Source organism: Bos mutus, chromosome 26, assembly GCF_027580195.1.
Source record: "Bos mutus isolate GX-2022 chromosome 26, NWIPB_WYAK_1.1, whole genome shotgun sequence".
Lineage (NCBI taxonomy): Eukaryota > Metazoa > Chordata > Mammalia > Artiodactyla > Bovidae > Bos > Bos mutus.
In genome coordinates, this window is record NC_091642.1 from 39925279 (window position 1) to 39952450 (window position 27172).

At 34.5% G+C, this 27172-nt stretch overlaps 1 protein-coding gene across 1 annotated transcript in view; it reads right to left on the bottom strand.

The window, feature by feature from the left end:
* KIF20B (kinesin family member 20B) overlaps positions 1–27172 on the bottom strand; it is an 84652-nt gene that overhangs the window by 29747 nt on the left and 27733 nt on the right. The window contains 9 exon segments of the mRNA XM_070363490.1: positions 703–822; positions 6337–6475; positions 6817–8053; positions 17057–17210; positions 22818–22937; positions 24281–24333; positions 25078–25306; positions 26306–26444; positions 26958–27097. Of these exon segments, the coding sequence (XP_070219591.1) occupies positions 703–822; positions 6337–6475; positions 6817–8053; positions 17057–17210; positions 22818–22937; positions 24281–24333; positions 25078–25306; positions 26306–26444; positions 26958–27097 (2331 nt within the window).

A 27172-nucleotide genomic window follows, 5' to 3' on the forward strand; every position in this document is an offset into this window, starting at 1 on the left:
GTGCCAGGGAACATGATGGTGGACTAAGACATCCCCCTGAAACTGGGCTCCCAAGGCCTGGGAATCTCCCCTAAACCCAGGGCTGCGGTGCCCTTCCCTGACGGCAAATGCAAACGCGTCTCTGGAGCAATCCCAGCTATTCTAGGCACCTTGACCAGACAACTGGGCTGGGTTTACCACCTAAGAGTCCTGAGTTGTGATAAACATTTTAAGGCAGGAGAAGAAAAAAAAGAAAAATTTTTTTCAAACATAAAATTCTCTGTGCCCGCCTCCTACCCTATTTTAACTGTGCATTATGCACTGGCATTAACCCCTCCTTAGAAGACACAGGAATGCCTGCTGGATGGTAAAAAGCTATTTTCTCCTGGTGCCAGCAAGGTAACTCCTTAGGAGATAACCTTCCTTCTTATGGTCAAATGGGCCATGATTACCCCCTACTCACTTTATACTGCACATCTGAGTACTGTAAATTGTCAACAATATATCATTTGATGTATAACCCTTTGTCTCAAAAAGTATGCAATTTTGCTTTGACCTCTAATGGGTAGAACAGTCCTAAGAGCCTTCTGAAAGACTGTCTTCCAGGTTACAATCCTCAGATTATCCATTTCTTACTTAGAAATATATATATATACATTTAATTAAACACTAAAATATACCAACAGAATCTACTTAAATCATCTTTAAAAACAAAACTGTTACCTTAAGTTGCTGAATGGTTCGCTGTTTCATATCTATTTCCTCAGAACACTGGTTTTTCTTTTTCTCCAGTTCATTAATTTTAATCCTCAACAATTTCTCCTCATCACGCATTACAGAGATCTACAAAGTAATAAATCAAATTAGGTATTTATAAAAATATTAACTGCTTTTGTTGTTTAAAATTCAAGGCCACTGTTTCAAAGATTAATGTCCTTTTAAGAGCATTAGAAAAATTACAGATTTCAACATACATGATGTAACTCAAATTATCAGAATCTCAAACTCTATAAATGCTCCCAAAAAAGACTCAGAATAGTCCCATGCATGCAAGAGGGAAATCATTATCATGGAAAAATCAATAGAGATACTCTAGGGGAAAAATACTGACTCTGATTTCCAAGATTTATTAAGTAATATGATCCAGTAATATAAGAAGTAACTTAACAGCTAATAATGGCATGTAGAAGATGAAAACAGAACAATTATAAGATCAAAAAGTACCCATGCAAGGGAAGGTCAATTGATTTTTGGTGTTACAGATAACTTAATCCTACAAACCTATTAAAGAAATCAAAAAGCACTTTGAATTAGTATGCAAACCTTAAAGGAAAAGAGGGGAGAAGGAGAGAGGGGAGAGAAGGGAAAGGGATAAGTAGAGAAAACATGTAATCAAAGTACATTTTTAGGCCAATTTTCAAGATACCTAGGGATCTCATAAACTGAAGGAAATAAACTGAACAAAGTTCCCCTTCATAAAAATTATGGAGATACCATAATAATAGCAGTTCTTTGGTTTCAGGGGATTTTTACATTTCTTTTTAGTTTTCCTGTATGTTCCAAAATTACTATAATAAACATATATTCCTTGTATAATCATACATTAATAAAATTTAACTTTATATATTATTTTGTTCAAAAACAAGGGACTTCCACTAATAAACACCATCTTCATCAATTTTACAGAAATAAACTGTCTGCCAATAATATAGAGACTATATATTACACCAAGATGTACATAAGGACTGCTTCCGTTTCCATCCTGCCTCTAACACTGGACAAGTTATTTCTCTTAATGCCTATTTCCCTAGTCATAAAATGGAAGCTAAAAATAGTCCCTATGCCTAACATTTGTATGAAAATTAAATGAGATGATACATGTAAGTTCAGAACAATGAAAGACAGAAGACACTCTTAATTCTCGCCCTTAGAGTAATGTTAGTTATCTGCACAGTAAAACATTACTTAAAAAGAGATACCACCTAAAACTATGAAAAAAAAAAATCTTAAAATTAGATCAAATTTTAAAAGCAGTATTTATATATCAGATCAGATCAGTCGCTCAGTCGTGTCCGACTCTTTGCGACCCCATGAATCGCAGCACGCCAGGCCTCCCTGTCCATCACCAACACCCGGAGGTCACCCAGAATCATGTCCATAGAGTCAGTGATGCCATCTAGCCATCTCATCCTCTGTTATCCCCTTCTCCTCTTGCCCCCAATCCTTCCCAGCATCAGAGACTTTTCCAATGAGTCAACTCTTCCCATGAGGTGGCCAAAGTACTGGAGTTTCAGCTTTAGCATCATTCCTTCCAAAGAAATCCCAGGGCTGATCTCCTTTAGAATGGACTAGTTGGATCTCCTTGCAGTCCAAGGGACTCTCAAGAGTCTTTTCCAACACCACAGTTCAAAAGCATCAATTCTTTGGCGCTCAGCCTTCTTCACAGTCCAACTCTCACATTCATACATGACCACAGGAAAAACCACAGCCCTGACTAGACGAACCTTTGTTGGCAAAGTAATGTCTCTGCTTTTGAATATGCTGTCTAGGTTGGTCATAACTTTCCTTCCAAAGAGTAAGCGTCTTTTAATTTCATGGCTGCAGTCACCATCTGCAGTGATTTTGGAGCCCCCAAAAATAAAGTCTGACACTGTTTCCCCATCTATTTCCCATGAAGTGATGGGACCGGACGCCATCATCTTAGTTTTCTGAATGTTGAGCTTTAAGCCAACTTTTTCACTCTCCACTTTCACTTTCATCAAGAAGCTTTTGAGTTCCTCTTCACTTTCTGCCATAAGGGTGGTGTCATCTGCATATCTGAGGTTATTGATATTTCTCCTGGCAATCTTGATTTCAGCTTGTGTTTCTTCCAGTCCAGCGTTTCTCATGATGTACTCTGCATAGAAGTTAAATAAACAGGGTGACAATATACAGCCTTGACGTACTCCTTTTCCTATTTGGAACCAGTCTGTTGTTCCATGTCCAGTTCTAACTGTTGCTTCCTGACCTGCATACAAATCTCTCAAGAGGCAGGTCAGGTGGTCTGGTATTCCCATCTCTTGAAGAATTTTCCACAGTTTATTGTGATCCACACAGTCAAAGACTATGCTTTATTGGCACAGTCAATAAAGCAGAAATAGATGTTTTTCTGGAACTCTCTTGCTTTTTCCATGATCCAGCAGATGTTGGCAATTTGATCTCTGGTTCCTCTGCCTTTTCTAAAACCAGCTTGAACATCAGGAAGTTCACGGTTCACATATTGCTGAAGCCTGGCTTTGAGAATTTTAAGCATTACTTTACTAGCATGTGAGATGAGTGCAATTGTGTGGTAGTTTGAACATTCTTTGGCATTGCCTTTCTTTGGGATTGGAAAGAAAACTGACCTTTTCCAGTCCTGTGGCCACTGCTGAGTTTTCCAGATTTGCTGGCATATTGAGTGCAGCACTTTCACAGCATCATCTTTCAGGATTTGGAATAGCTCAACTGGAATTCTATCACCTCCACTAGCTTTGTTCGTAGTGATGCTTTCTAAGGCCCACTTGACTTCACATTCCAGGATGTCTGGCTCTAGGTCAGTGATCACACCGTCGTGATTATCTGGGTTGTGAAGATCTTTTTTGTACAATTCTTCTGTGTATTCTTGCCATCTCTTCTTAATATCTTCTGCTTCTGTTAGGTATAGCTGATCCCATTTATAAAAATAAAAACACACAAGCACATAGAGTAACTATATTACATATATGGAGATGGAGGGTATCTCCCAAGTCTTAGCGGGAGCTTCTCTTTACCAGTACAGGCCTAACAGTCATGAAAATTATAATTTATTTGATCAAAAAGTTCACACCCATTCTTTTCATTCATTTTTAATTTACATTAATGTTATATTATTGTCAGTTTTCTTAGGCTACCTAAAAAAATTATTCAAGGACTTCAAATGCTGGATAAAAAAGTTTTAAATCTTTTTAAAAGTCCAGTCCATGGGGTTGCTAAGAGTCGGGAATGACTAAGCGACTTCACTTTGACTTTTCACTTTCATGCATTGGAGAAGGAAATGGCAACCCGCTCCAGCTTGCCTGGAGAATCCCAGGGACGGTGGAGCCTGATGGGCTGCTGTCTATGGGGTCGCACAGAGTCGGACACGACTGAAGCGACTTAGCAGCAGCAGCAGAGGAACTAACAAAAAAATAAATATCGAGATAACAGAAAAAAATTAAGGGAAAAAATAATCACAGAAATAAGTGTAACACTGACTGGCTTTCATAGAAAGAGGAGGCCTGACTTTCAACAAGTAAGCTAGAAGGTATTTGCAATATATTTTATAAGAATTAGAACCAAGGACTTCCCTGGTGGGAAATGGTAAAGAATTACTGGTGGAAATTCTCGCGTAGCAGTGAAGACTCTGCACAGCCAAAAATAAATAAATAAACAAAAAAATTTTTTAAAAAGAATCAGACACAAGGATAAAGAAATCCAACACAATAATAATTTTTAAAAGGACAGAAAAATTAAAAGAAAATATGAACAAACGTATCTCACAAAGTGAAAACTAGAATAGACATATAGTGAATAAAAACAGACACTGTGAGGAATACAACTTAAAACCATAAGATACCCCTTTATCTCCTGACCCAACCATTCCACCCCATGCTCTCCAAATTCTTGTACACGTATACCTAGGGCATGTTTAAAATAGGATCACTCTTTCTTCTAAGAGCAAAGAATGAAAACAATCTAAATGGTCAAGAGAATAGATAACTAAATTGCATAGTCACACACACTTTGGAACATTACACAGCAGTGAAAGTGATTAACTATAACCTACATACATAAATGACTCTCAGGAATATGATGTGGATAATGTCTCAGAACACAATTAATGTGTAGAAATAAAAAATATATATATAGTTTAACTTACATTTTTAACAGATCTAAAAAAAGACAAATACAAAACATTCATTATATTAACTTCATTGGGGATAGGAAACAAAAAATGGATGAGACCCACAAACATGCTATGTGAACAATCTTCAGACCTTAGCATTTAAGTATTCTTTTGTAACTAACTCTAAGTAATGAAAAATATTTAAAATTATTTCAACTTTTAAAAAAGGTCTAATTGTGATATAAAATACAGCATTCATAAAAGAAAAATAAATTGCTCCAAGGGAAAAAGGCACCATAATCAAAATCAAGAAAAATGGCAAGATAGGGGTCAGGTGCAGGGGTTATCCACAATTAATATCCCTAAAAAGTTAATTTCCTAAATATATAAGCTCCCATAAAGCAATAACAATAAAAAAAAAAAAAACCTAAACTTAAAGAATATGAATACTCAGACCACAGGAGAAAAAAAAATTAAACTATAAACCAAAAAATGTTCATTCTAATTAAAGATATGCAAGTTAGAATTATAGTTGAGATATATTATTTACATGTCAAGTTAGCAGATATCAAAGAAATAATGATAAAATACTACTTTGTGGATAAGAGTATAGAAAAAAATACTTTCTTACACATTAGTTCTGGTGAGTAAATTGGCATAATCTCTAAAAAGCATAAAAAATATCAAAATGTACAAACCAGTGACTCATAAATTCCACTTTCAGGAATTTATTTCACAGGAAGACTTACAAAAGTTCAAAATGACATCACTGCATCATTAACTGGAAATTACCTTAATTGTTCAACAATAGGGGACTTATTAACCATAAATACATGTTCCTAGTCATTAAAAAAGTCACCTGGAAACTTATATCTTATATCTTGAGATGGAGAGACAGTCAAGATACACTATGTGAAGAAAAACAAGGTTCACATAGTGTTTATTGGAGGTTTCCATTTTTTAACAGCAAGAGAAGGAAGGAACAACAGAGGAAGACGGAGAAGTGAAGAAAAAACAATTATTGGTAACATCTGATTCCTTGGTGGGAGCCTGACGGCCTCCCCTCACTATATACACTTCCATGTATTTTACATTTGGAACCATGTGAACGTATTTCCTATTTTTAAAATCAAATTATAATAAAAACTTGTCACAACTGCACTACATACTCTCCTACATACAATCTGTAAACAGAAGTTTACTTTTTATTTTTGGGGGAGACTTGAGCTTAGTCCTTAAAAGAAAAAAAAAGGTTCTAATCTTATATAAGGCAAGTGTTTTTCTTACTATTAGACATTCTTTGGTTTGTTTAAGCTGACTAAATTTTTGGTGAAATAACAGATCACATCATTTTAAAAAAAATTATGGAGTTGACAAATGTTCTGGTCAATACTAAAATTAGTGTATAAACATGATATATAAGGAAAACAATGATTATCATTTAAATTGGCCACACAACTTTTCAAATAACTAACCTCTTTCTGTACTTGCTCAATCTGCTTTTTGGCATCAGCCAGTTTCTCTTTGAGCTCAGCATAATCTTCTTCCTTCCTCTGAAGATCAGCTTTCAGATTCTGGGTAAGAGTAGTGCTTGCAGAGAGCTCCTCTTTCAACCTAAAAATCAAAAATCACTTTCCTATGGTGATATATCACTAATCACTTAGGATCATATGTGTGACCAGTAACCTACAAAATTAGATCTTTTCACAAATTTGCAATGTCCATAGCATGAATGAGTACTTCAAAGAGGATTTCAGGAGATTTTATAAACAGAACTCTGCATATAAATAACATTCAGTCCCAAAGGTTTATACAAAGTTCAAGTTCTTCTCTCAACATACAATGCTATATTTAACCAGCTTAAGTTATGCCCACCTAAATTCTTTAAAAGCTATATGGAAAAATCAATAAAAGAAATGCAAATTTTTAAAACCTTTTAAAAACATTTAGCTTACTTTTCTGTTTCTTGCCAGTTTCTTTCCTTTTCTTCTTCCTTTAATTGAAGTGAATGCTTAGCATCTTGCAAATTTTTTGTTAACTGCATGATTTCTTCTTTCAATTTGACTTCCCTTTCACTTAAATCTCTGGCATTTTGGATAGAATCTTTAAGATTTGCTTGACATTCATTCAGATTTCTTTCTTGCTTTAAAATGATAGATTCCTTTTCCATAATTTCTTGTTCTAACTTGGCTGAATGGCTACATTCATCTTTCTGAGTTTCTAACATTGCTTCAAGTTCCTTTATTTTCACCTTATAGCAAGTAACATCTTGCATAAGTTCTGAAAGTGCTCTCTTTCCTTCCACTACATGCTGTACTTCAATATCAAGACTAATGGTTTTTTCTTGCACTTCTTTCTTCAGCTGCTGTATAAGACTATCTTTTTCTTTTAGTAAATCATCTTGATTCTTTTTCTCCCTCTCCTCTATTTTTAGTCTATTGTTTTCATTTGTATAGTCTTTTACTTCTGCCTGTAATTTTTCAATTTGTTGTTCTAGTTCCTCAATCTGATGGGTTTTTTTGGAGGAAGTCTTTACAATCTCTTTACATTCTTCCCAAATGGCTTCAACAGTAGAGTGGAAAGACCTTTCCCTACTAAGTTCTTGAATACCATGTTCTTTAACCTGCTTACTTATCAAATAATCATTATCCAAATGATGTAACTGTGTGTTTGGCAAATTATCTTCTTGAGAACAACTGGACAGATCCCTGAGATTGAGTAAATCTATGTTTGCGATCTGAGAAACTGAATCAAGTCTACGCAGTTCATCTATTTTTGCTTGCATTAATTTTATCTGTGAAACATTGTTTGTGATGTTTCGTCTAGCAGTTTCTATCTCCTCTGACAATTTCATGATCCTTTCCTTCTGTTCTTGATTTATACTTTTCTGCACATGTAATTCAGAAATCACATTGTCATAACTCGACTGAATTTGTTGGACCTCTATACTAAAGCCTAAACTTTTTTTTTCAGAAGAAGAAAGTTCCTGCTGCAAACTAACAATCTGTTTATTTAATTCTGTTTTTTCTTCCTTTTCATTTTTAAGTTCATTCTCAATGGTGAGTAAACGTGTTTTTAGCTCTTCATTATTTTCTTGTAGAAGTCTAATGTTTTCCTCATCTGAAATGCTCTCTTGCATTTCTTCACTTTTCTTTTGGTCTTCAGTGATAGCTGGACTAGCATGCGTAAGTCCTTTAAAAAATATATATATACATTATTAATCTTGCAAACTTTAATAAAATCTAAGTTACCATATAAGCCAATATTCAAAAATATGAAACATATGAAAACAAACAATGAAAAACAGAGATACGCTATTGAGTTAAAAAAGAAAAATCAGGTTGCAAAACATACATATTATAAACCCAATTAGGTAAAAATTATAGTTCCATTAAGTCACAGCAGAGTTACTAGTAAAGGATGTACTAGAAAATACTGGCAGCTACTTCTGAATGGGATTACCAGTTACTTCTACTTTCTTTTTACAGCATTTAATGTTATTTGAATTGTCTACCACAAATCTCTATTATTACTATGAGACAGAGGGTAGGGAATCACACCCTAAGGCTGACTAAAGAAGAGTTTAAAAGTACAATTATATTATAGGTCTACTAAATCAGTGATTTACAGAGTGCCTTATACTTTCAGAGCGGAAATTAGGAGAAAAATGGTTAAACTTCTGCTAAGTCTAATGGAGCCTTATCTTTACTAGTTGCATAACTGTCAATCAACTGTTTGATTCCATGGCTGTTTCCTCAAATGTAAAATGGAAATAATAATATCACCTATCTCAGAGCTGGCTTCCCTGGTGGCTCAGAGGGTAAAGTCTGTCTGCAGTGCAGGAGACCTGGGTTCGATCCCTGAGTCGGGAAGGTCCACTGGAGAAGGAAATGGCAGCCCACTCCAGTATTCTTGCCTGGAAAATCCCATGGATGGCGGAGCCTGGTAGGCTACCGTCCGTGGGGTCGCAAAAAGTCAGACACGACTGAGCGACTTCACTTTCATCTCAGAGTTATTGTGAAGATCAAGAAAATAAATGAACTTGGAACACTGTGCTTGGGATATAGTTAGACATTATTAAAAACTGAAAATCTGTACAGAAGAGCTCAGCTAGTTAAAAATAAATAAAAGTTTGTCTTTTTCAGGCTTAATACCTACATTTCAAAAATAGGATATTTCTCTGCCCTACTTTCTACAAGGTAGTGTTAAGAGGGCCAAATAAATTAATATATAATGTATGTTAAAACATTTTCTAAATGTTATATAAGTACAAGAACTTTAACAAATACAGTTGATATAAATTAAACTGTGTCCAGAGGATGCACTATTAGCTAAAAGTTAATTCTTAATATTTATGTTGACAAAATAAATCATCTCACACAACTGTCCAGTATAAATTATGTTCAAATTTTTCTCACAGATTGCATGATTAACTCTTGAAACATAATTCTCAATTCTCCAGATATACAAATTTATCTTTTTATGCTTTCATACAATTTCCATTATGATAATAACTCATCTGATGAGTGTCTCATATCCTAGGAAAATTACTTCAAAACATAAGAATCTGAACCTTTGGTTTTTAAATTTTTTTCCTATTCTATTTCACTTCATGGTTTGATGTTTATATGTGTGAATTTTATATACAACATGACTCTAATACAATTTATATGTCTTTTTTACACAATACTGTATTGATCCACTCAACACGTCCTTCTGACCTTCATGCACGCCCCCCAATTGGCCATTTATCTGTCAATTTCACCTGTATTTTTATCTGGCAGTCTCGTTAAGCATATTAAGAATCAAATTCCTGCTTAGAGGTTCCAGGTACAATATGAAATCCATAAATGTAGAAGGCAGTCATAAGGGAGAACTGGATTGAAATTCTCCAAAAAATCTATTACTTTCAGTTGTTAACTGTACAAAGAATCTTTAAAAGGTATATTTTATAGTTGTCTTTTTAGTAAGTGCCACCATATTATCCTATGAATCTGAGTACATCATATTATATTGAAATACTATGTATACTTGTTGCTCTCATCTATTATATTCCAAATTTCCCAACAGAAGACTCTCTGTGTCTAATGCATCTTTACATACTTGAACAATAATCCTAAATGAATTATTTTTGACATTTAGCTATGTTGCTTATGTTCTCCTTTTCTATCTCTAAGACATATCACTGGATCAGAAAAACACAATTTTTGTAATCAGTCACCTACTCCGGTTCTAGATATGTGCAAATTTATAATCTAACATGCCCCAGTTCTATTAACTCAGTTACTGTAGTGTAATTTTATGTTTTAAATTTTAAGGTTTTATCTTTACGGTATCTTTTTTACAACAGTGATTCTCTAGTTTTAGAGTGAGCAAGAGAACTCAGAATGTAGATTCCAAACAGATATAAAACATACTGATTTGGTAAATCTGGAATGTATTGTACATGCAAACACCTTGAGCGTACATACACAATGATCCAGGTACTTATCTGTTTAAACTTCTGGAAGAACTTGATGGTCACCCCTATAATACATTTGGGATCTAAACATATCAGTTTGCTTCATTATAAAGCCCCTATCTGGCAGGCTGGCTACATGTAATTGTTCCATAAGAGATAAATATCAAATCTCACACAGCAATGAGATTCAAGCCCTTAAATTTTCCCCCCTGCTGTGGCAGGCTCTTGGGCATCTCGATGAGAGACGATAGTACCCAGTCTAATGAATCTGTTCAATTAAGAAGGCATCTTTAAGATCATAAAAAGCTCTTTAAAATTAATACTATCCTACATACAAACAGTATGCACGCACAAGAATCAGTCAACAAAATGAAAAGGCAACCTGTGGAATGGGAGAAAATATTTGCAAACCATTTGTCCGGTAGGACCAGGAGTTAATATCTAAAATATATGGGAAACACACAACTCAGCAGCCAAAAAATCAAGCAATTCAATTTAAAAACTGGCAGAGGAGCCAACCAGGTATTTTTCCAAAAAGACATACAAATAATCAACAGGTACGGGAAAAGGTGTTCAATATCACTAATCATCAGGGAAAAGGAAATCCAAAGTACAGTAAGATTATCACCTAACCCTTGTTAGGATGTCTATCATCAAAAAGATAAGAGATAACAAAAACAAACGCTGACAAGAATGAGAAGAAAGAGGACATCTGCTCACTGTTAATGGGGATATTAAGTAGTATAGGCAGTAGAAAACCAGTACGGAGATTTCTCAAAAAATTAAAAATCGAACTATCATATGATCTAACAACGCCACTTCTGAGTATATATCCAAAGGAAATGAAATCACTATTCAAAGTTCATGTGAGTTCATGCCCTATGTTCACTGCAACATTTTTTACCATAGCCAGGACGTTGAAAAAAACCCAAGTGTCAATGGATGGGTGAATGGATTTTTTCAAAAGGGGTGTAAGTATGTATACAGTGGAATATAATTACTCAACCTAAAGAAGAATGAAATCTTGCCATCTCCAACATAGGTGAACCTGGAGGGTTCATTTTGTGAAATTAACTACACATGGGAAGACAAATACTGTATGGTATCGATACAAGGAAGAAAAAAGATCTAACTCATAGAAACAAAGAGTAGAATAGTGGTTGATGGAAAAGAGTATAGTTTTTCAGTTGAGGATGAATAAGGTCATAGGATCTAACTATAACATGGTGACTATAATTGATAACAATGTACTGTAAAACTGAAATTTGCTTGGGGTATATAACTTGAGTGTTCTCACCAAAAAGAAAAAGAGGGGGAAAATATGTGAATACATGAGATGATGTATGTATTAATTAATTAACATGGTGGGAAACTTTTCACAATGTATATCAAATCATGTTAAACAGTTTAAATATATCACAATATTATTTCTCAATTATACCTCAACAGGACCGGGGCGGGGGGGAAATCCCAGTTCTCTCAATATACTGATGTCCCCTGTTAGAGTATCCCCTCACCCCGAAACTCACTATATAATCTGGGAACATCATTTTGCCACTCCAAAAATTTATCCATTTTTACATTCAGTAGTATACTTGTGAAAACAAGCTTTATTTGTTAAGTTTTCATTTTTCAAATACAATCCATATTCTTTTCCTTCACGCAATAGTTTAAATGCTCTTGGGCAGCAGTAATTATGTAATCCCATAACAGGATTCCAAGATTTCTTTAACAGACTAACTAAAAGCACACTGGATAACGTTTTAATACCTATAAATTACATTGTCTCTTCTGACTCAAAAAGGAGAGGAAAATCATGGCATTACTCCTGCTCTATAGCCTGGTTTCTGAAAAGCTAATGAGTTGATTATTGAAGATTTTCCTATGTTTGTAGTTACATTTTCATAATTTAGCTCCTTCAGATTCTCAGTTTATTCTAAGGATTCCAGCTACTTTGGAAACTAACAGATTCACTCTTATTTACTTTTATAACAAACTTGCCCATTTATTCTAATGAATTTTTTAAAATAATCTTCAACCAATGCATTATTTTTTATCAGACTGTCTCCTAACATTTTACAAAACTGTAGCCACGTCATCCCAAAGTGGAATAACTTTCTTTCCCCCTGATTCACACTTCTGTTCTACTTTCCCTTTAAGTAATTTAGTACTTATGGCACAATTTTCACACCTATGACTTCATCGGTGGAACTTCACCAGTGGAAATGACTAAATCCTCCTGCCCTTTAAGAAGACAAGTTATAAAAAAAATGTCTGAACCCTTTATCAGGAGAGATGGGATGTAAGCAAGTTAAAAATGATAATCAGAAATTCAGAGCTCACAAATAAATCCTGAATATCCTGAGAGAAGAGACTTGAGTCATGCATACTATATGGACATATCCCTAAACATTGAGGTAAATTAAAGCAAGTGCAAGATAGCTTTTGTGATCAAAAAAAGTATTTTGTCACGTTGTTCTCTTACTATACTTTAATAAACTAGATAATTACATAAGATACTTCAGGAAATTGGATTTGCATCTGATATTCAGATATTCAGATTATCCTTTTATAAATTTTTATGTTTCATATCAAAGGATTCATAGACCATATTCAAAACAGTGTTGTCAAGAAGAAATTAAATTATTAGTCTAGCAATAAAGATGAAGTAGATTTTATAGTATATGAGCCTAATATAGGTTAACTTATAAAAAATAAACATAGCAATAAGAAAGATAATTACTTTAATTCAATATTTCCACCACACCCAACCTGTACATATACTGCTTTACCTATATTTTGCTACAAAAATTAGTTTTGGTTGAAAAGTCACAGGTGAGCAGACTATAGCATATTTCTGGTTTGTCTCCTTTATCACTATTCTGAAGGCTTATTTCTTGAAATGTTTACATGGTTATTCAGTTTACCCAAAATACAGATACAGTGACGCAAAGAAATAAATTCACTTTCATAGGGAAATAGCTTTGCATTTCCTTTTAAGAGCAGAAAACATCAATCCTGCATAACTATAACCCCCTAATCCTATCCTAGTAAGTACAGAAATCATGTATTTTGTTCTGGAGATTTTTTAGTAGCAGGTAGAGGGGGGGAAATGGTTATATTATAGTTATAATTGTCATATGATCTCTTACGTAGTCCTTATAATCTCTTAACAACAAATAATTAAGAAATAGCCACAGTGGTTATGAATTTAGGGGGAAAAAAAGTATTTTGTTACCTAAACTTATAAACCTACTCACATCCAAATTATTTATTGCTAACAACTCAGATCACTATATAATCATCTTTTTCATGAATGAGTTACCCTTAGGATTAGCTGTACCATGTGGATCACTCGCTCCTGCACACTTCCACTTCCTAGTGATCTACAGATCCTATATTCTCAACTACCCTGAATTCTCAACTACTCCATGGCCCCAAACAAGGTAAAAAACAGAGGAACAGTGCTGTGGAAATCATAAAAAGGTTATACTCCCTGTAGTTACGGCACCACTTGTTCAGTGGATAATAGAAAATGACCATGCATATTAGTGTGCTGTTTCATACAGTTCATGGGGTTCTCAAGGCAAGAATGCTGAAGGGGTTTGCCATTCCCTTCTCCAGTGCCTAAAGGACTATGGACGGAGGTTCACACACTGTACAGGAGGCAGTGATCAAAACCATCCCCAAGAAAAAGAAATGCAAAAAGGCAAAATGTTTGAGGAGGCCTTACAAATAGCTGAGAAAAGAAGAGAAGCGAAAGGCAAAGGCGAAAAGGAAAGATATACCTATCTTGAATGCAGAGTTCCAAAGAATAGTAAGGAGAAATAAGAAAACCTTCCAAAGTAAACAATGCAAAGAAACAAAGGAAAAAAGCAGAATGGGAAAGACTAGAGATCTCTTCAAGAAAATTAGATACCAAGGGAATGTTTCATGCAAAGATGGGCACAATCAAGGACAGAAATGGTATGGACCTAACAGAGACAGAAGATATTATTAAGAGGTGGCAAGAATACACAGAAGAACTGTATAAAAAAGATCTTCATGACCAGGATAACCACGATGGTATGATTACTCACCTAGAGCCAGACACCTTGGAGTGTGAAGTCAAGTGGGCCTTAGGAAGATCACTACGAACAAAGCTAGTGGAGGTAATGGAATTCCAGCAGAGCTATTTCAAATCCTAAAAGATGGTGCTATTAAAGTGCTGTACTCAATATGCCAGCAAATTTGGAAAACTCAGCAACAGCCACAGGGCTAGAAAAGTTAAGTTTTCATTGCAATCCCAAAGAAGGGCAGTGCCAAAGAATGTTCAAACTACCACACAATTGCACTCATTTCACACACTAGCAAAGTAATGCTCAAAACACATGTACACCGTGGCGGATTCATGTCAATGTATGGCAAAACCAATACAATATCGTAAAGTAATTAGCCTCCAATTAAAATAAATAAATTTATATTTAAAAATATATATATTAAAAAAAAAAAATTCTCCAAGTTAGGCTTCAACAGTAAGTTAACTGAGACTTTCCAGATGTTCATGCCGCATTTAGAAAAGGCAGAGGAACCAGAGATCAAATTGCCAACATCCACTGGATCACAGAAAAAGCAAGGGAATTCCAGAAAAACATCTACTTCTGCTTCATTGACTATGCTAAAGCTTTTGACTGTGTGGATCACAACAAACTGTGAAAAATTCTTAAAGAGATGGGAATACCAGACCACCTGACTTGCCTCCTGAGAAACCTGTAAAAAGGTGAAGAAGCAACAGTTAGAACTGGACATGGAACAACAGACTGGTTCCAAATTGGGAAAGGAATAAGTCAAGGCTGTATACTGTCACCCTACTTATTTAACTTATATACAGAGTAAAATGCCAGACTGGATGAATCACAAGCCGAAATTAAGATTGCTGGGAGAAATATCAACAACTTCAGATATGCAGATGATACTACTCTAATGGCAGAAAATGAAAAGGAACTTTACAGCCTCCTGATGAAGGTGAAAGAGGACAGTGTAAAGGCTGGCTTAAAACTCAACTTTCAAAAAATTAAGATCATGGCATCCAATTCCATCACTTCATGGCAAATAAATAAGGAAAAAGTGCGAACAGTGGTAGATTTTATTTTCTTGGGCTCCAGAATCACTGTGGACTGTAACTAAAGCCACCGAATTAAGAGACGCTTGCTCTTTAGAAAAAAAGCTATGACTAACCTAGACAGCATGTTAAAAAGCAGACATCACTTTGCTGACAAAGGTCCATCTAGTCAAGCTATGGTTTTTCCCAGTAGTCATGTACAGATCTGAGAGTTGGACCATAATGAACTCTGACTGCCGAAGAACTGATGCTTTTGAACTGTGGTGCTGGAGAAAACTCTCACAAGTCCCTTGGACAGCGAGAAGATCAAGCCAGTCAATAGTAAAGGAAATCAATCCTGAATATTCATGGGAGGGACTAATGTTGAAGCTCCAATACTTTGGTCACCTGATGCGAAGAACCAACTCACTGGGAAAGACCCTGATGCTGGGAAAGATTGAAGGCAGGAAGAGAAATGGGCAATAGAGGATAAAATGGTTGGATGGCATCACCAATTCAGTGGACATGAGCTTGAGCAAACTCCAGTCGATAGTTAAGGACAGGGAAGCCTGGCATGCTGCAGTGCTGCTGCTGCTAAGTCGTTTCAATTGTGTCTGACTCTTTGTGACCCCATGGACTGCAGCCTACCAGGCTCCTCCGCCCATGGGATTTTCCAGGCAAGAGTACTGGAGTGGGGTGCCATTGCCTTCTCCGATGCTGCAGTGCACAGGGTGCCAAAAAGTCAGACACAAATGAGTGACTGAACAGCAACAAATGCATATTAGTTTCAACCTATTAGCTCATAAATTATTACATTAATATAGCTAATGCTTTCAGTTCAGTTCAGTCGCTCAGTCATGTCCGACTACTGCTATATTATCCTTTAAGTCAACTACTTTTGAAAACATTACTTTTACTGAGGTTCTATGAAGTTTGTATTATATTGGTGTATTATCCAATTGTTTTTATTCTTAACAACCTTAGGAGGCAGGTATATTTAACTTATTTTACTAATAAACAAAGCAAGACTTAATTTATCCATTTATCTCAAAGTGAAGCAGCTAATTAGGTTTCTAAAGTAATGTATGTTCTCTTAGAAAGTCTTCCTTCTCTGTATTATATTATAAAAGTTCTCCTAAAGACAGAATAGTTTAGAGACAAGGTGAAAGCCGCTATGTTCTCCTACATAGCCAGGGAGGTACAGCATAAAGTGAGTAAGCTCAGCACACTTCTTTTCTAGCAGTTTCACAGAAAACACAACCTGACCACATTTGCCTTTTGTAACGTTTAGCTCAAAGTCTTCCTGTCAAATGGCCTTTTCTTCAAATGAAAAACAGAATAAAGAGAGAAACAAAGTGTGGAGAAATTTTGGCAGAAAAGGTGACTTGCAATTACGATAGGCACGGAAATAAGAGAATTATCATGATGCTAAATTGATAAGAGCATAATATCTAAAAACATTAAAATAAAGGCAGCTTTAAATACCTGCATCCTCTAGATAGTTTATAACATGTTAGTGTAAAAATTAGGGACATTTAGATTTTCTCAGGTTTTTTCCTTAGATAAGTAAATTTCCTTCTACTTGCAACTTTTGTGTTTCCTGGTGTAGGAGTCAGCTTTCTTAATGGCCTCCTGTTAGCAGCTGAACAAGTACCTTTCTTTGCTGGTGGTTCATCTTGTTGAAGTTCATTTTCATTTAATCTTTTTCTTCCTGAATACCTTTTAGTTTTGCTGTCCTTAGACATTTCAGTCGTTTCATCACAAACCAATTTACTGTTTATTATTAAAGAAGAATTACCAACATTGTCCTAAAGTAAAATAAATTAAAATTAGTTCACATATAGAAAGCTATAATAAATGTAAGAACTATATAAATTAAAATTCAATACTGCATTATAAAAATTATATTTTCAAGTTTGTTGAGATATTTTCTAGGTTATTTCCTAAATCTCACCCTACCCTAAAATAACTGATGACTCTATGAAATAAGTAATATTAACTAACTTGTATAATCAGTAAGCAGGACTCCCCCACCAAAAAAAAGTAACTGTGTAGTTTCATCCTGAAACCAAAACTAAAAACAAATTCATCTTTAGATTTTCTAAGAAGATTAGGTGGGTTAGAGACTTATTTGCAGATAACCAAGTCCTAAAACACTTACCTCTAAATCATAAACAAAATGAGCTTTGACAAAGAGAAACAGGAAAACAGTATGACATAATTGCTCCTTATAGATACTTTCACTTAAAATTTTGAGTAATTATGAATAACTAGAAAACATCAGTCATTTTGTTTTGCAACCAAAGCTCAAAGTAACCACGTCCTACACTTTAACCAATCCCAGAAAAAGTTCTAATCTTAGCTTCTTGCCTTTGTATATTCAAAGATACACAATCTACATACTGCTTTAAAACTGAGTTCCTAGTTTATCTAGATGAAAAACACCATTTAGATTTTCATTTTTTAAGGCAAAGACTACACCTCCCTAATAGGACAGCAGAAAGGAAGCCAGAAAGAAGGGTGAAACCTTAGCAATTAAGTGCATGTTTATAAAGTAATTAAAGGTTTGGGAAAGGCAGAGATTAATTAAATCCCTACATATTGGTAGCCAACCATTTGCGGGGGGCGGGTAGGTGGTAGGTAAAACTATATGAGAAAATAAAACATCATTTTATATTATAAAATCATCACTTTGTTAAGAGATATAGATTTAAACGATTTTAAGTCATAAAGTAATGATTAAAAAAAAAAGAGCAATTTTTTTAGATAGCCCTAATCAAAGAATATCACGAAGAACAACCTCCATGCTTTTTCACAATTAGTCCCTTGGTGTCACTGATAAGTGACAAAGTCCTGGGATAGAGGGATCAGACCTCTGACAAAGTCTGAGTTTTCAAACAGTCCACGACAATTTTAAGTTGTCCCCTCTTCCACGTTCAGACGTATTATAATCACCTAATCAATTTTCTCCTCTTCAAACTATACAATCTTCACCAAGAAAAAAATCTATCCTCCACAAGTGTCAGTTCCCGAAAGGAATATTTTCTGCCTAGAGTATTCTTGTTAGGAAGGATGCTAAAGAACCATTCAAAACAAACTTTTAATCATTAAAAGAGTCTGCTTTGGACTCTTTGGAACAGTGACCCTAGATCAACAGTTGATCAGCACAGTCAGGTTAAGTTCTAATTTACTTTGCATTTATTTACGTGAACAAGTTAGCACACTGTTTTAAGTCAGTTGATAAAACAGAGTCTAGAGCCTATCTAAAAAATTTACTCAAAAGCAAGGATTATTAAATTAGGAATATTGCTTACTTTATATTGCTTTTTTACTATTATTTACATTTATATTGCTTTTTTACTATTATTTACATAAACATTATTAACATTACGTGATATGCAAACATACTACAGAAATAGATATAATCCCCTGCTAAAGTTCCAACAATCTTCTTCAAAGTTGTAGGCAATAGAAGTGATCTGTCTCTGGCTTCTCTTTTTCTAGTTTTTTTTTTTTTTTTTTTCCTTAACCTTCAACAAATCTAAGGCTGAACTTAAAATTCAGATCAAGTCCTGGGAGCTCAGCTGGTAAAGAATTCGCCTGCAATGCAGGAGACACTGTTTCGATTCCTGGTTCAGAAAATGCCCTGGAGAAGGGATAGGCTATCCACTCCAGTATTCCTGGGTTTCCCTGGTGGCTCAGCTGGTAAACAATCCACCTGCAATGCGGAAGACCTGGGTTTCATCCCTGGAGAGGCGAACGGCTACCCACTCCAGTATTCTGACCTGGAGAATTCCATGGACTGTATAGTCCATGAGGTCGCAAAGTCGGACAGACTGAGCAACTTTCACTCACTCACTCAACAAAAACAGGTGGCAAATAATCTCAAAGTGCTAAGAGCCTGGAGGTCCAGCAATTCATTTACTTGAAAAAGTCAAAAGCCCTAAGTTGTAAAAAGTTTTTCCTCCTTTTATTTCACAAATCAATTTCCTCTTCTTAATCCATACTACCACTACCCAACTACCTTAAATCAAAACCTCATCAACTATCACCAGAACTTTTCCAAGAGGCTTCTAGTTGGTCTCCCAGCCTTCATTCTAATTCCACTTCAATCCTATCTTCCAAGTTTCTAAAAATATCAACTCAAAATAAAAAATCAACTTTGCTATCCTTCTCCTTAGACTCCTTGCTGCCTACAGAATACAACCCAAATGCTTTAATGAAGTATTTAAGGCCTTTTGCTTCCCTGGTGGCTCAAATGGTAAAGAATCTGCCTGCAGTGCAGGAGATCCCGGTTTGATCCCTGGGACAGGAAGATCCCCTGGAGAGAGAAATGTCAACACACTCCAGTATTCTTGCCTGGAGAATCAATCCCATGGACAGAGAAGTCTGGAGGGCTGTGATCCATGGGGTCGCAGAGTCGGACACAAGTGAGTGACTAACACACACACTATCTCACCCCAATCTACTGCTCCTAGCATCATTATTCACTTCTCCTGCTTCAAACTTTCTTCTTGAGCAAATTATTAAAACTTATACTTTCCTACACTGACTGAAAGCCTTCTATGTCCATAACTGTGCATTCTGATTCTTTTATCTAGAAAAGCAGTGTATCTTCTTGTCCCTCACACCCACCAACTGCTCCTACTTTGGACTAGATAAATTTCACTTGCCATTTAAGATTCAACTTAATCATTTTCATCTGCACAAAGTATTCTCTCAAACCCTTCTATTCTCAGCTTCTTGTACATACTGATTACCACTGCACATTTCATTATAAATACATTTATGTTGCTTTTCTCTTACTGGGGAGTTGTTAAGGGGAGTAGTTTTTATTAATCTGTATAATCCCTAGAATCTAGCAGAGCACCCGGCACACAGAATCTCAGTTTTTCTTGACAAAATAAATCATTTTATGCTTCTTCTCCTAACTCTCTACCTTACTACAGGGGTATTCTCCCAGTTCAGAAAAGTTAAATAATACATAAAACAGATCTGGAAAAAAATCCAACAATATATAATTATAAATTATAATTAAAATATTAATTACATTACCAATATAATTTGTTGATAACTATATTAACATAAATCCTAAACTGTTAATATAATTATTAATTAATTTACAATAACGTATTCAACGGAAGTGACAAAAAGTCAGATGGAGTGAATAAATGCCAATAATAAATGCCAAAATAATAATAAATGCCAATAAATGGCATTCATATTTATCTATAATTAATAAATATTATAATAAATGCCAAAAGAGAGGGCTGCTACAAGAGTAGACAAAGGTTGAGCTATGCTTCTCCAGACAATGTTCCTTATTTACCCTTGTAGCATCAAAAACCTATCTAATGTTGAGAAGATACAGAGAAAGTTGTGGGTACTGGCATTCAACTCTCAAGACCCAAAGGAGGGTCAAATGTAACATTTTATAATACGGTAGTCCCTGCTTACCTGTAGAGAATACATTCTGAGACCTAGCAGTTGCCTTAAACCATGGAAATATTGAATCCTATATACACTATGTTTTTTCCTTTACATGCTTACAAAGTTTAGTACATGCCTAAAGTTTAATTTAAAAATTAAGCACAGGGACCTCCCTGGTGGCCCAGGGGCTAAAACTTCCTGCTCCCAGTGCCCGGGACTCAGGTTTGATCCCTGGTCAGGAAACTAGATCCTACATGCTGCAACTAAAGATCCCTCACGCCACAGCTAAGATCTGGCAGAGCCAAATAAATTTTTTTTTTTTTTAAATTAAGCACAGAATGAGATTAACAATAATAAAATAGAACAATTATAACAATATACCATAATAAGTTATGTGAATGCAGCCTCTGTTGCTCTCAAAATTATCTTGTACAGATTTAATGCTTTTTACATCTTAAGCACCTTTGCTCTATGGCCATAACTTTTGCAGTTTGAGGTACGACAGCAAAACTAGCACAGATTTTCTTCTTCCTTCTTCACAATTTCACAAATAGAAAATTCATTCTTGCCATAGATCTTAGCAACCTCAGCATACAATTTTTTTTTCCTTATTGAGAATTTTTACCTTTACTTTTAAACAAAGCACTTTATAGCTTCTCTATGACATATCCAAATCGTCAGCATCACTACGCTTCTGCTTTGGGGGCATTATTAAGCAAAATCAGCATTACTCTAACACAGCACTATGATACCAACAACAGACAATCTGATAAACAAGACTAACAGGAGGGATATGCTAGACAAAGGGATGAGTCAGGCCAGGCAGGATGGAGCAATATGGCATAAGCTTTCACCATACTACTCAGAACAGCACACAATGTAAAACTCATGAATTATTTCAGGCATTTTTCATTTAATCCTTCTGACCTTGGTTAACCCACAGAAACTGAAATTGCAGATAAAGGGGAACTACTGTATACCACGCTTGCCTCTGTTAGAGAAAAGACATACAAAAGCAGAGAATTTTAGCTATTAATTTACTCAACCTATTGTGTTATTAACAATATGTCAAAAAATAATTTGAAGGTACTGCAATAAAAAATGAATATAAAAGAAAGCCAAAAACCATTGTTTAATAAAACAACTAAAAGACAGGCTGATCATCCAATCCTAAACTAACTAAATATAAAATTACCTAAATTTCTATTTATGAAAGGCTACTTAAAAACCCTTAAAACACTGTAGTTTATATTTTAGTCACTGAGTCGTGTCCAACTCTTTTGCAACAGTATGGAGTGTAGCCCACAAGGCTCCTCTGTCCATGGGATTCGTCAGGCAAGACACACTGGACTGGGTTGCCATTTCCTTCTGCAGGGATCTTCCCGACCCAGGGATTGAATCCATACCTCCTGCATGGCAAGCGGATTCTTCACTGCTGAGCCCTGACAAGCCCATAAAGGCTTTATATGCTATAGTTAATAATGTAATTTTTAAAAGAAAATATCCCTGCTATTAAATAGATGAACTTTAGCAAAACTGTACAAACTAGAAACAAGCTTCTAAAACCTAATGTCATTTATAGTTCTACAGAGATGGACATACAGATATAGACAGATATATCAATAGAGTAGAGCTACAGAGAGATACAGATCTTTATGACCTGTGGAATCAAAGCACATTTAAGTTTCTTTCACCCCAGAGCTCCTCATCCAGTTTGCTGAGGCTTAAACTTCTAAGGGCTACACGGTCTTGTCCCTTTTATGTACAAAGCATTCATAGCTTAGTTTGTAGAGATCAAACTGCCATCTTCTAAGTTTTCAAAAATTCATCTCGGTGCAATAGTGAATTGCATTCAATGCCAAGATAAGCAAGTCAACATTCTTAGTGAATTAGTCTCAAGTTGTATAAGCTATTTTAAATTATTTTAAACCAAACAAAACATATTCTTTCTTTAATTTATAACACAAATAAAATTAGATTCTTACACTGCCTTTACATGTGTTTTCCATATGAAATTTTAGGTTCTGAAATTTGTTAATAGTATCCTCTTTTTGGTCAATTTTATCCATCAACTCTTGAATTCTTTGATTCTGCATAATTATTTTCTTTGGGAAGGAAAAAAACAAAGTTTAGTCAATGTACTTTGGGGATAACTAGAATGCAAATATGATACAGTTTAGAACTGCTTCAAATTTTAAGATTAAGCAACAAAACAAAACAAAACAAAACAACAGCAATACACTATGCATAGCATGACTTTATTTTCATTTAAAAAATTAACATGCCTAAATATAAAATGAAAGAGAAGCAATACATCATAATGGATAAGAGGAATCAGGAGTCACATGATCTGGGTTTGATTCCAAGCTTCTCTACTTTCTAGTTGTGAACCTCAAGCAAGTTATTTAATGCCTACATAAAAAAATAACAGTATCTGCATCATAAGGTTGTTGTGAGACTTAGACAACTAAAGAACTTAAAAGAGTTCATAGAAAATGTTCTATAAAAAATACATATATGTGTGTAGTTATGTGTATATATACATAAAATAATCTCTAAGAGCTACCAACCAAGTTGGTTTGGATTTGTTTTCAATGTAAGAGAGACATTACGGGGGACTACTGTACCTTCTATTTTACATAGTTTAATATAACAGTATGTTTACAACTAGCAGCTATTTTTATAAATAGGAAAAAAATAAAAGGAAAGGAGAATAGGAACTGTCTAAACAACAGCTAAAATGTCTTGTATTGAGTACATTATTTTGGTTATCTTTTTAAGTACTGGGTATTAGATGCCAAGATTTCGAATTATTTATATCTGATCATATGTTAAAATATTCAGCTCTTTAGAAGAACAAATGTAAGTTAAGAGAAGGTCAGGAAAAATATTAAGTTTAGAGTTTTAAATTCACTTCACCTCTATGTATCCCTGCAATTTCATACTTAGATCTAACAATGTCAAATCCATCTACAACCACTTAGAGTAATTATCTGATCTGAAGGTATAAAGTGCAAGAGATTTTTCAGATTCTGATGCTGCACACTGATCAGGCCATATCCTAAATTTTAAAACAGTAACTTCAGACAAGATAAATACTATTTAAATAATCTATTCAATACAATGTACCTGGTAAAAGAGTGACATAGAGATGATTCTCTGGCAGCACATACAGATCTAAGATGCCTTCTAAAGGAAGAAAGCAAGACACAGAACTACAATCCTATTTGTATAAATTTTTTAAAAGATGTATGTTACACACATACACACACATATATATACACATATACAAATAAAATCTTTTCTGGAAAGACCAAGAAACTTTCCAGAGACCATATGTGGAAAGAGGTATGAGAGTGAAGTCACTTATATACTCATTAATTATCCATACTGTCAATTTTACTTATTAATTTCCTTATTAAGATAAAATAAAGCTTAAACGCATTACCTTATTAGATTTCTCAAGCTCTTGAACCAATGAATTTAAATTAATTTCTGATTCTGAAAAAGTAAGAATATTAAAAATAAATATCTAAGCACCTAAAAAAATATATCACTAAATAAACATGAAACATAAGCTGCTACAGTAGACACTTCATTGTTATACTCAGGAAAAAGAATTTTCACAGCACTAAAAGTACACAAACAGCTACAAATTCTACCACCAGAAAATACTGTTTCTGAAAAAGCTACTTTCAAAACCCAGGGCAAAAATGAATGCCATCTGCTCAATAGTAGGAAATTTCTGGAATAATGTCAGAAGAGAAGTAGCTTATACCTTTCTGATCCACTTCATAATGAGGCATCACTTATCTGCTATTTTCCACCCATCTTGTTCACACAGAAAAGGGCAGCGTATTTCATCTAACACTTGAAACTCAGATGTGACAAGTCCTCCCAGTCCCCCACCACCACACACACACACACACACACACACACATAAATGAACAAACTTCACAGCTTTACAATTTCCTATGAGATTTCTTAATTTGCTAATAAAGCTACACTTAGGTTTTGGGTTTTCCTGAAAGTCTATTTTCTAGTAATATTAGTCTAAAAGTAAAGAAAAGGAAAAATATATTTTTACTAGTAAATTACTGTAAACTCATACAAATGGTAAAATATTAAATGTTACCTCCATCATTTTCTGACCACTTTGTAAATAAGCTGCATAAATCTCATACTTACCAACTGTCTTTTTAAGAATTTGTAACATCTACATAGGGATATAATACAACCACTTACCACTTTCTCTCTTTTTTAACTCTTCTCGGGTTTTGATTAATTCTTCTTTGGTTTTAGCTAATTCAGCTTTAACTTGATTAAACTTTATTTCTAAACAAGCAATAGCTTCCTGGGGGTCAGCAAGAGATGCAATATATAAGTGAGCAATTTCAGCCTGTTTCTTAATACCAGTGACATCATCTTGAAGAGAATCAATAATATCTTCAATTCCTACATAATTATGTCCTTCCTAAAAATAGCAAAAACCACATGCCTAATGTTAACAGTGGCTTTCACTACTTCAGTGTGGTACCATCTAGCATGTTTTAAAAACAAATAGCAAAACAAATGCACAACTTACAATTTTTTAAACATATTATTTATGTTTTTCTATTAGGTGACTATAGACATGTTTATGTTTTCTTATATAGAAGTAGCTCCAAATATGAAAAAGATGTGTTCCATTAGTCATCTTCTATTTTATGGAACATGAGACTTATTTCTCCATAAGAACAATGTCATAAACTGTACGTTGTTTATGTACAGTTTACAGAACAATTATAATTACCTAGTTCAGGTATACTCTTAGTCATATGAGTCTTTAAAATATTTTTTGGGTAAGCTGAAGAAACAAATCCTCATTTTCACAATTCAGACTGAATCCCAAACTATGTCAGGGACACAGAATGATGGTTTGAGGGCAAGAGCCTAGACATTATCATCGTGGACCGCTGAACTGAGTAATTAAAAAACAAAGCAAAACAAAAACAACCAACCATTCCAAAAAGATATGATTAATTTCAGCTTCCATAGAAGCAGCAGAAAAGAAAAATGTTTCCTAAACAGTAGAGAACGGTTATTCAGCCAAGCAAGAATGATTTTTCTATATATATTTTTGTTTTAATCAGAATAGAATTAAATGATCCCACAAGTCTGTCAGCCCCATAAAATTCTTGAGTTTAAAACAAATCTGAGTGGGTATCCCATAATCAGACAAAAAGCAATCTACCTACAAACAACACAATGACTCAAGCAACACCAAACTGAGATATAAACGTAAAAGCTACTTTTTCCTAAGTTCAATAGCTATACTTAAACTATTTGTGTTTATATTCCTAACAAAGCACACTTACTTAAAGTTACATATTAAGTGGTTTTTTAAATTCTGAAGTATATTAAATTATCACTGATGTTATATACTAAATCCTGGTACCTATACTTCATGTATTTAATATTTCAGTTAACATACTTCAGTTTCATCTTTTATGGCATGATCTTCATTCTTTGGTTCCTCCTGAGCATCACATTTACCAATCAAATCCTTGAAAATAGCCAAACGACATTCAGCATTTTCTTCTAAAATTTCTCGTTCCTGAAGGAGAGTTTCCCTTTATAACAGAAATAAATCCCATTAAGAAACAGAAAAACCACTACTTTACATTTTTATTTTAAATTTCTAAGGTTAAGCACATTATAAATTAAAGTAAAAGTGTGAAAATGTTAGTTGCTGAGTCGTATCCAACTCTCTGAGACCCCACTGACTAGCCCACCAGGCTCATCTGTTCATGGGACTTTCCAGGCAAGAATACTGAAGTGGGTTGACATGTCCTTCTCCAGGGGATCGTTCTGACCCAGGAATAGACCCCAGGTCTCTTGCATTGAAGGCAGATTCTTTACCATCTGAGCTCAGAAAGTAAATAAAAAGACTTATAAATTAAAAGTCAATTTAAATGCTCACTCATATATAATTCACAGTCACCATGGGGATTAGTAATAGCTATTTTCAAGCTTGCATAAAGGTTAGAGTTTAGAAGTCACCTAATATAAAAAAGCAAAAATAAATTTTTTTCACAAGTAAATAAAATTTTCAATTTTTATTAGACATGAACAAAAAAACTTACTTAAAGTCAGCTTCTCGTTGGGCCAAATACTGAGTAAACTCCTGTGTAACTTCGTCACAATTTTAAATTCCAATGTTAACTTTTTCCTTTCTTTCATTTTTATTAGTTTTTTTCAAATCTTCTATTAAATCCAGAAGTTTCTAAAATATAAATATTAAAATTCTAATTAAAAAGCAAATAAATTCCAAGAGAAAGATATTCCATGTGTTTAAAAA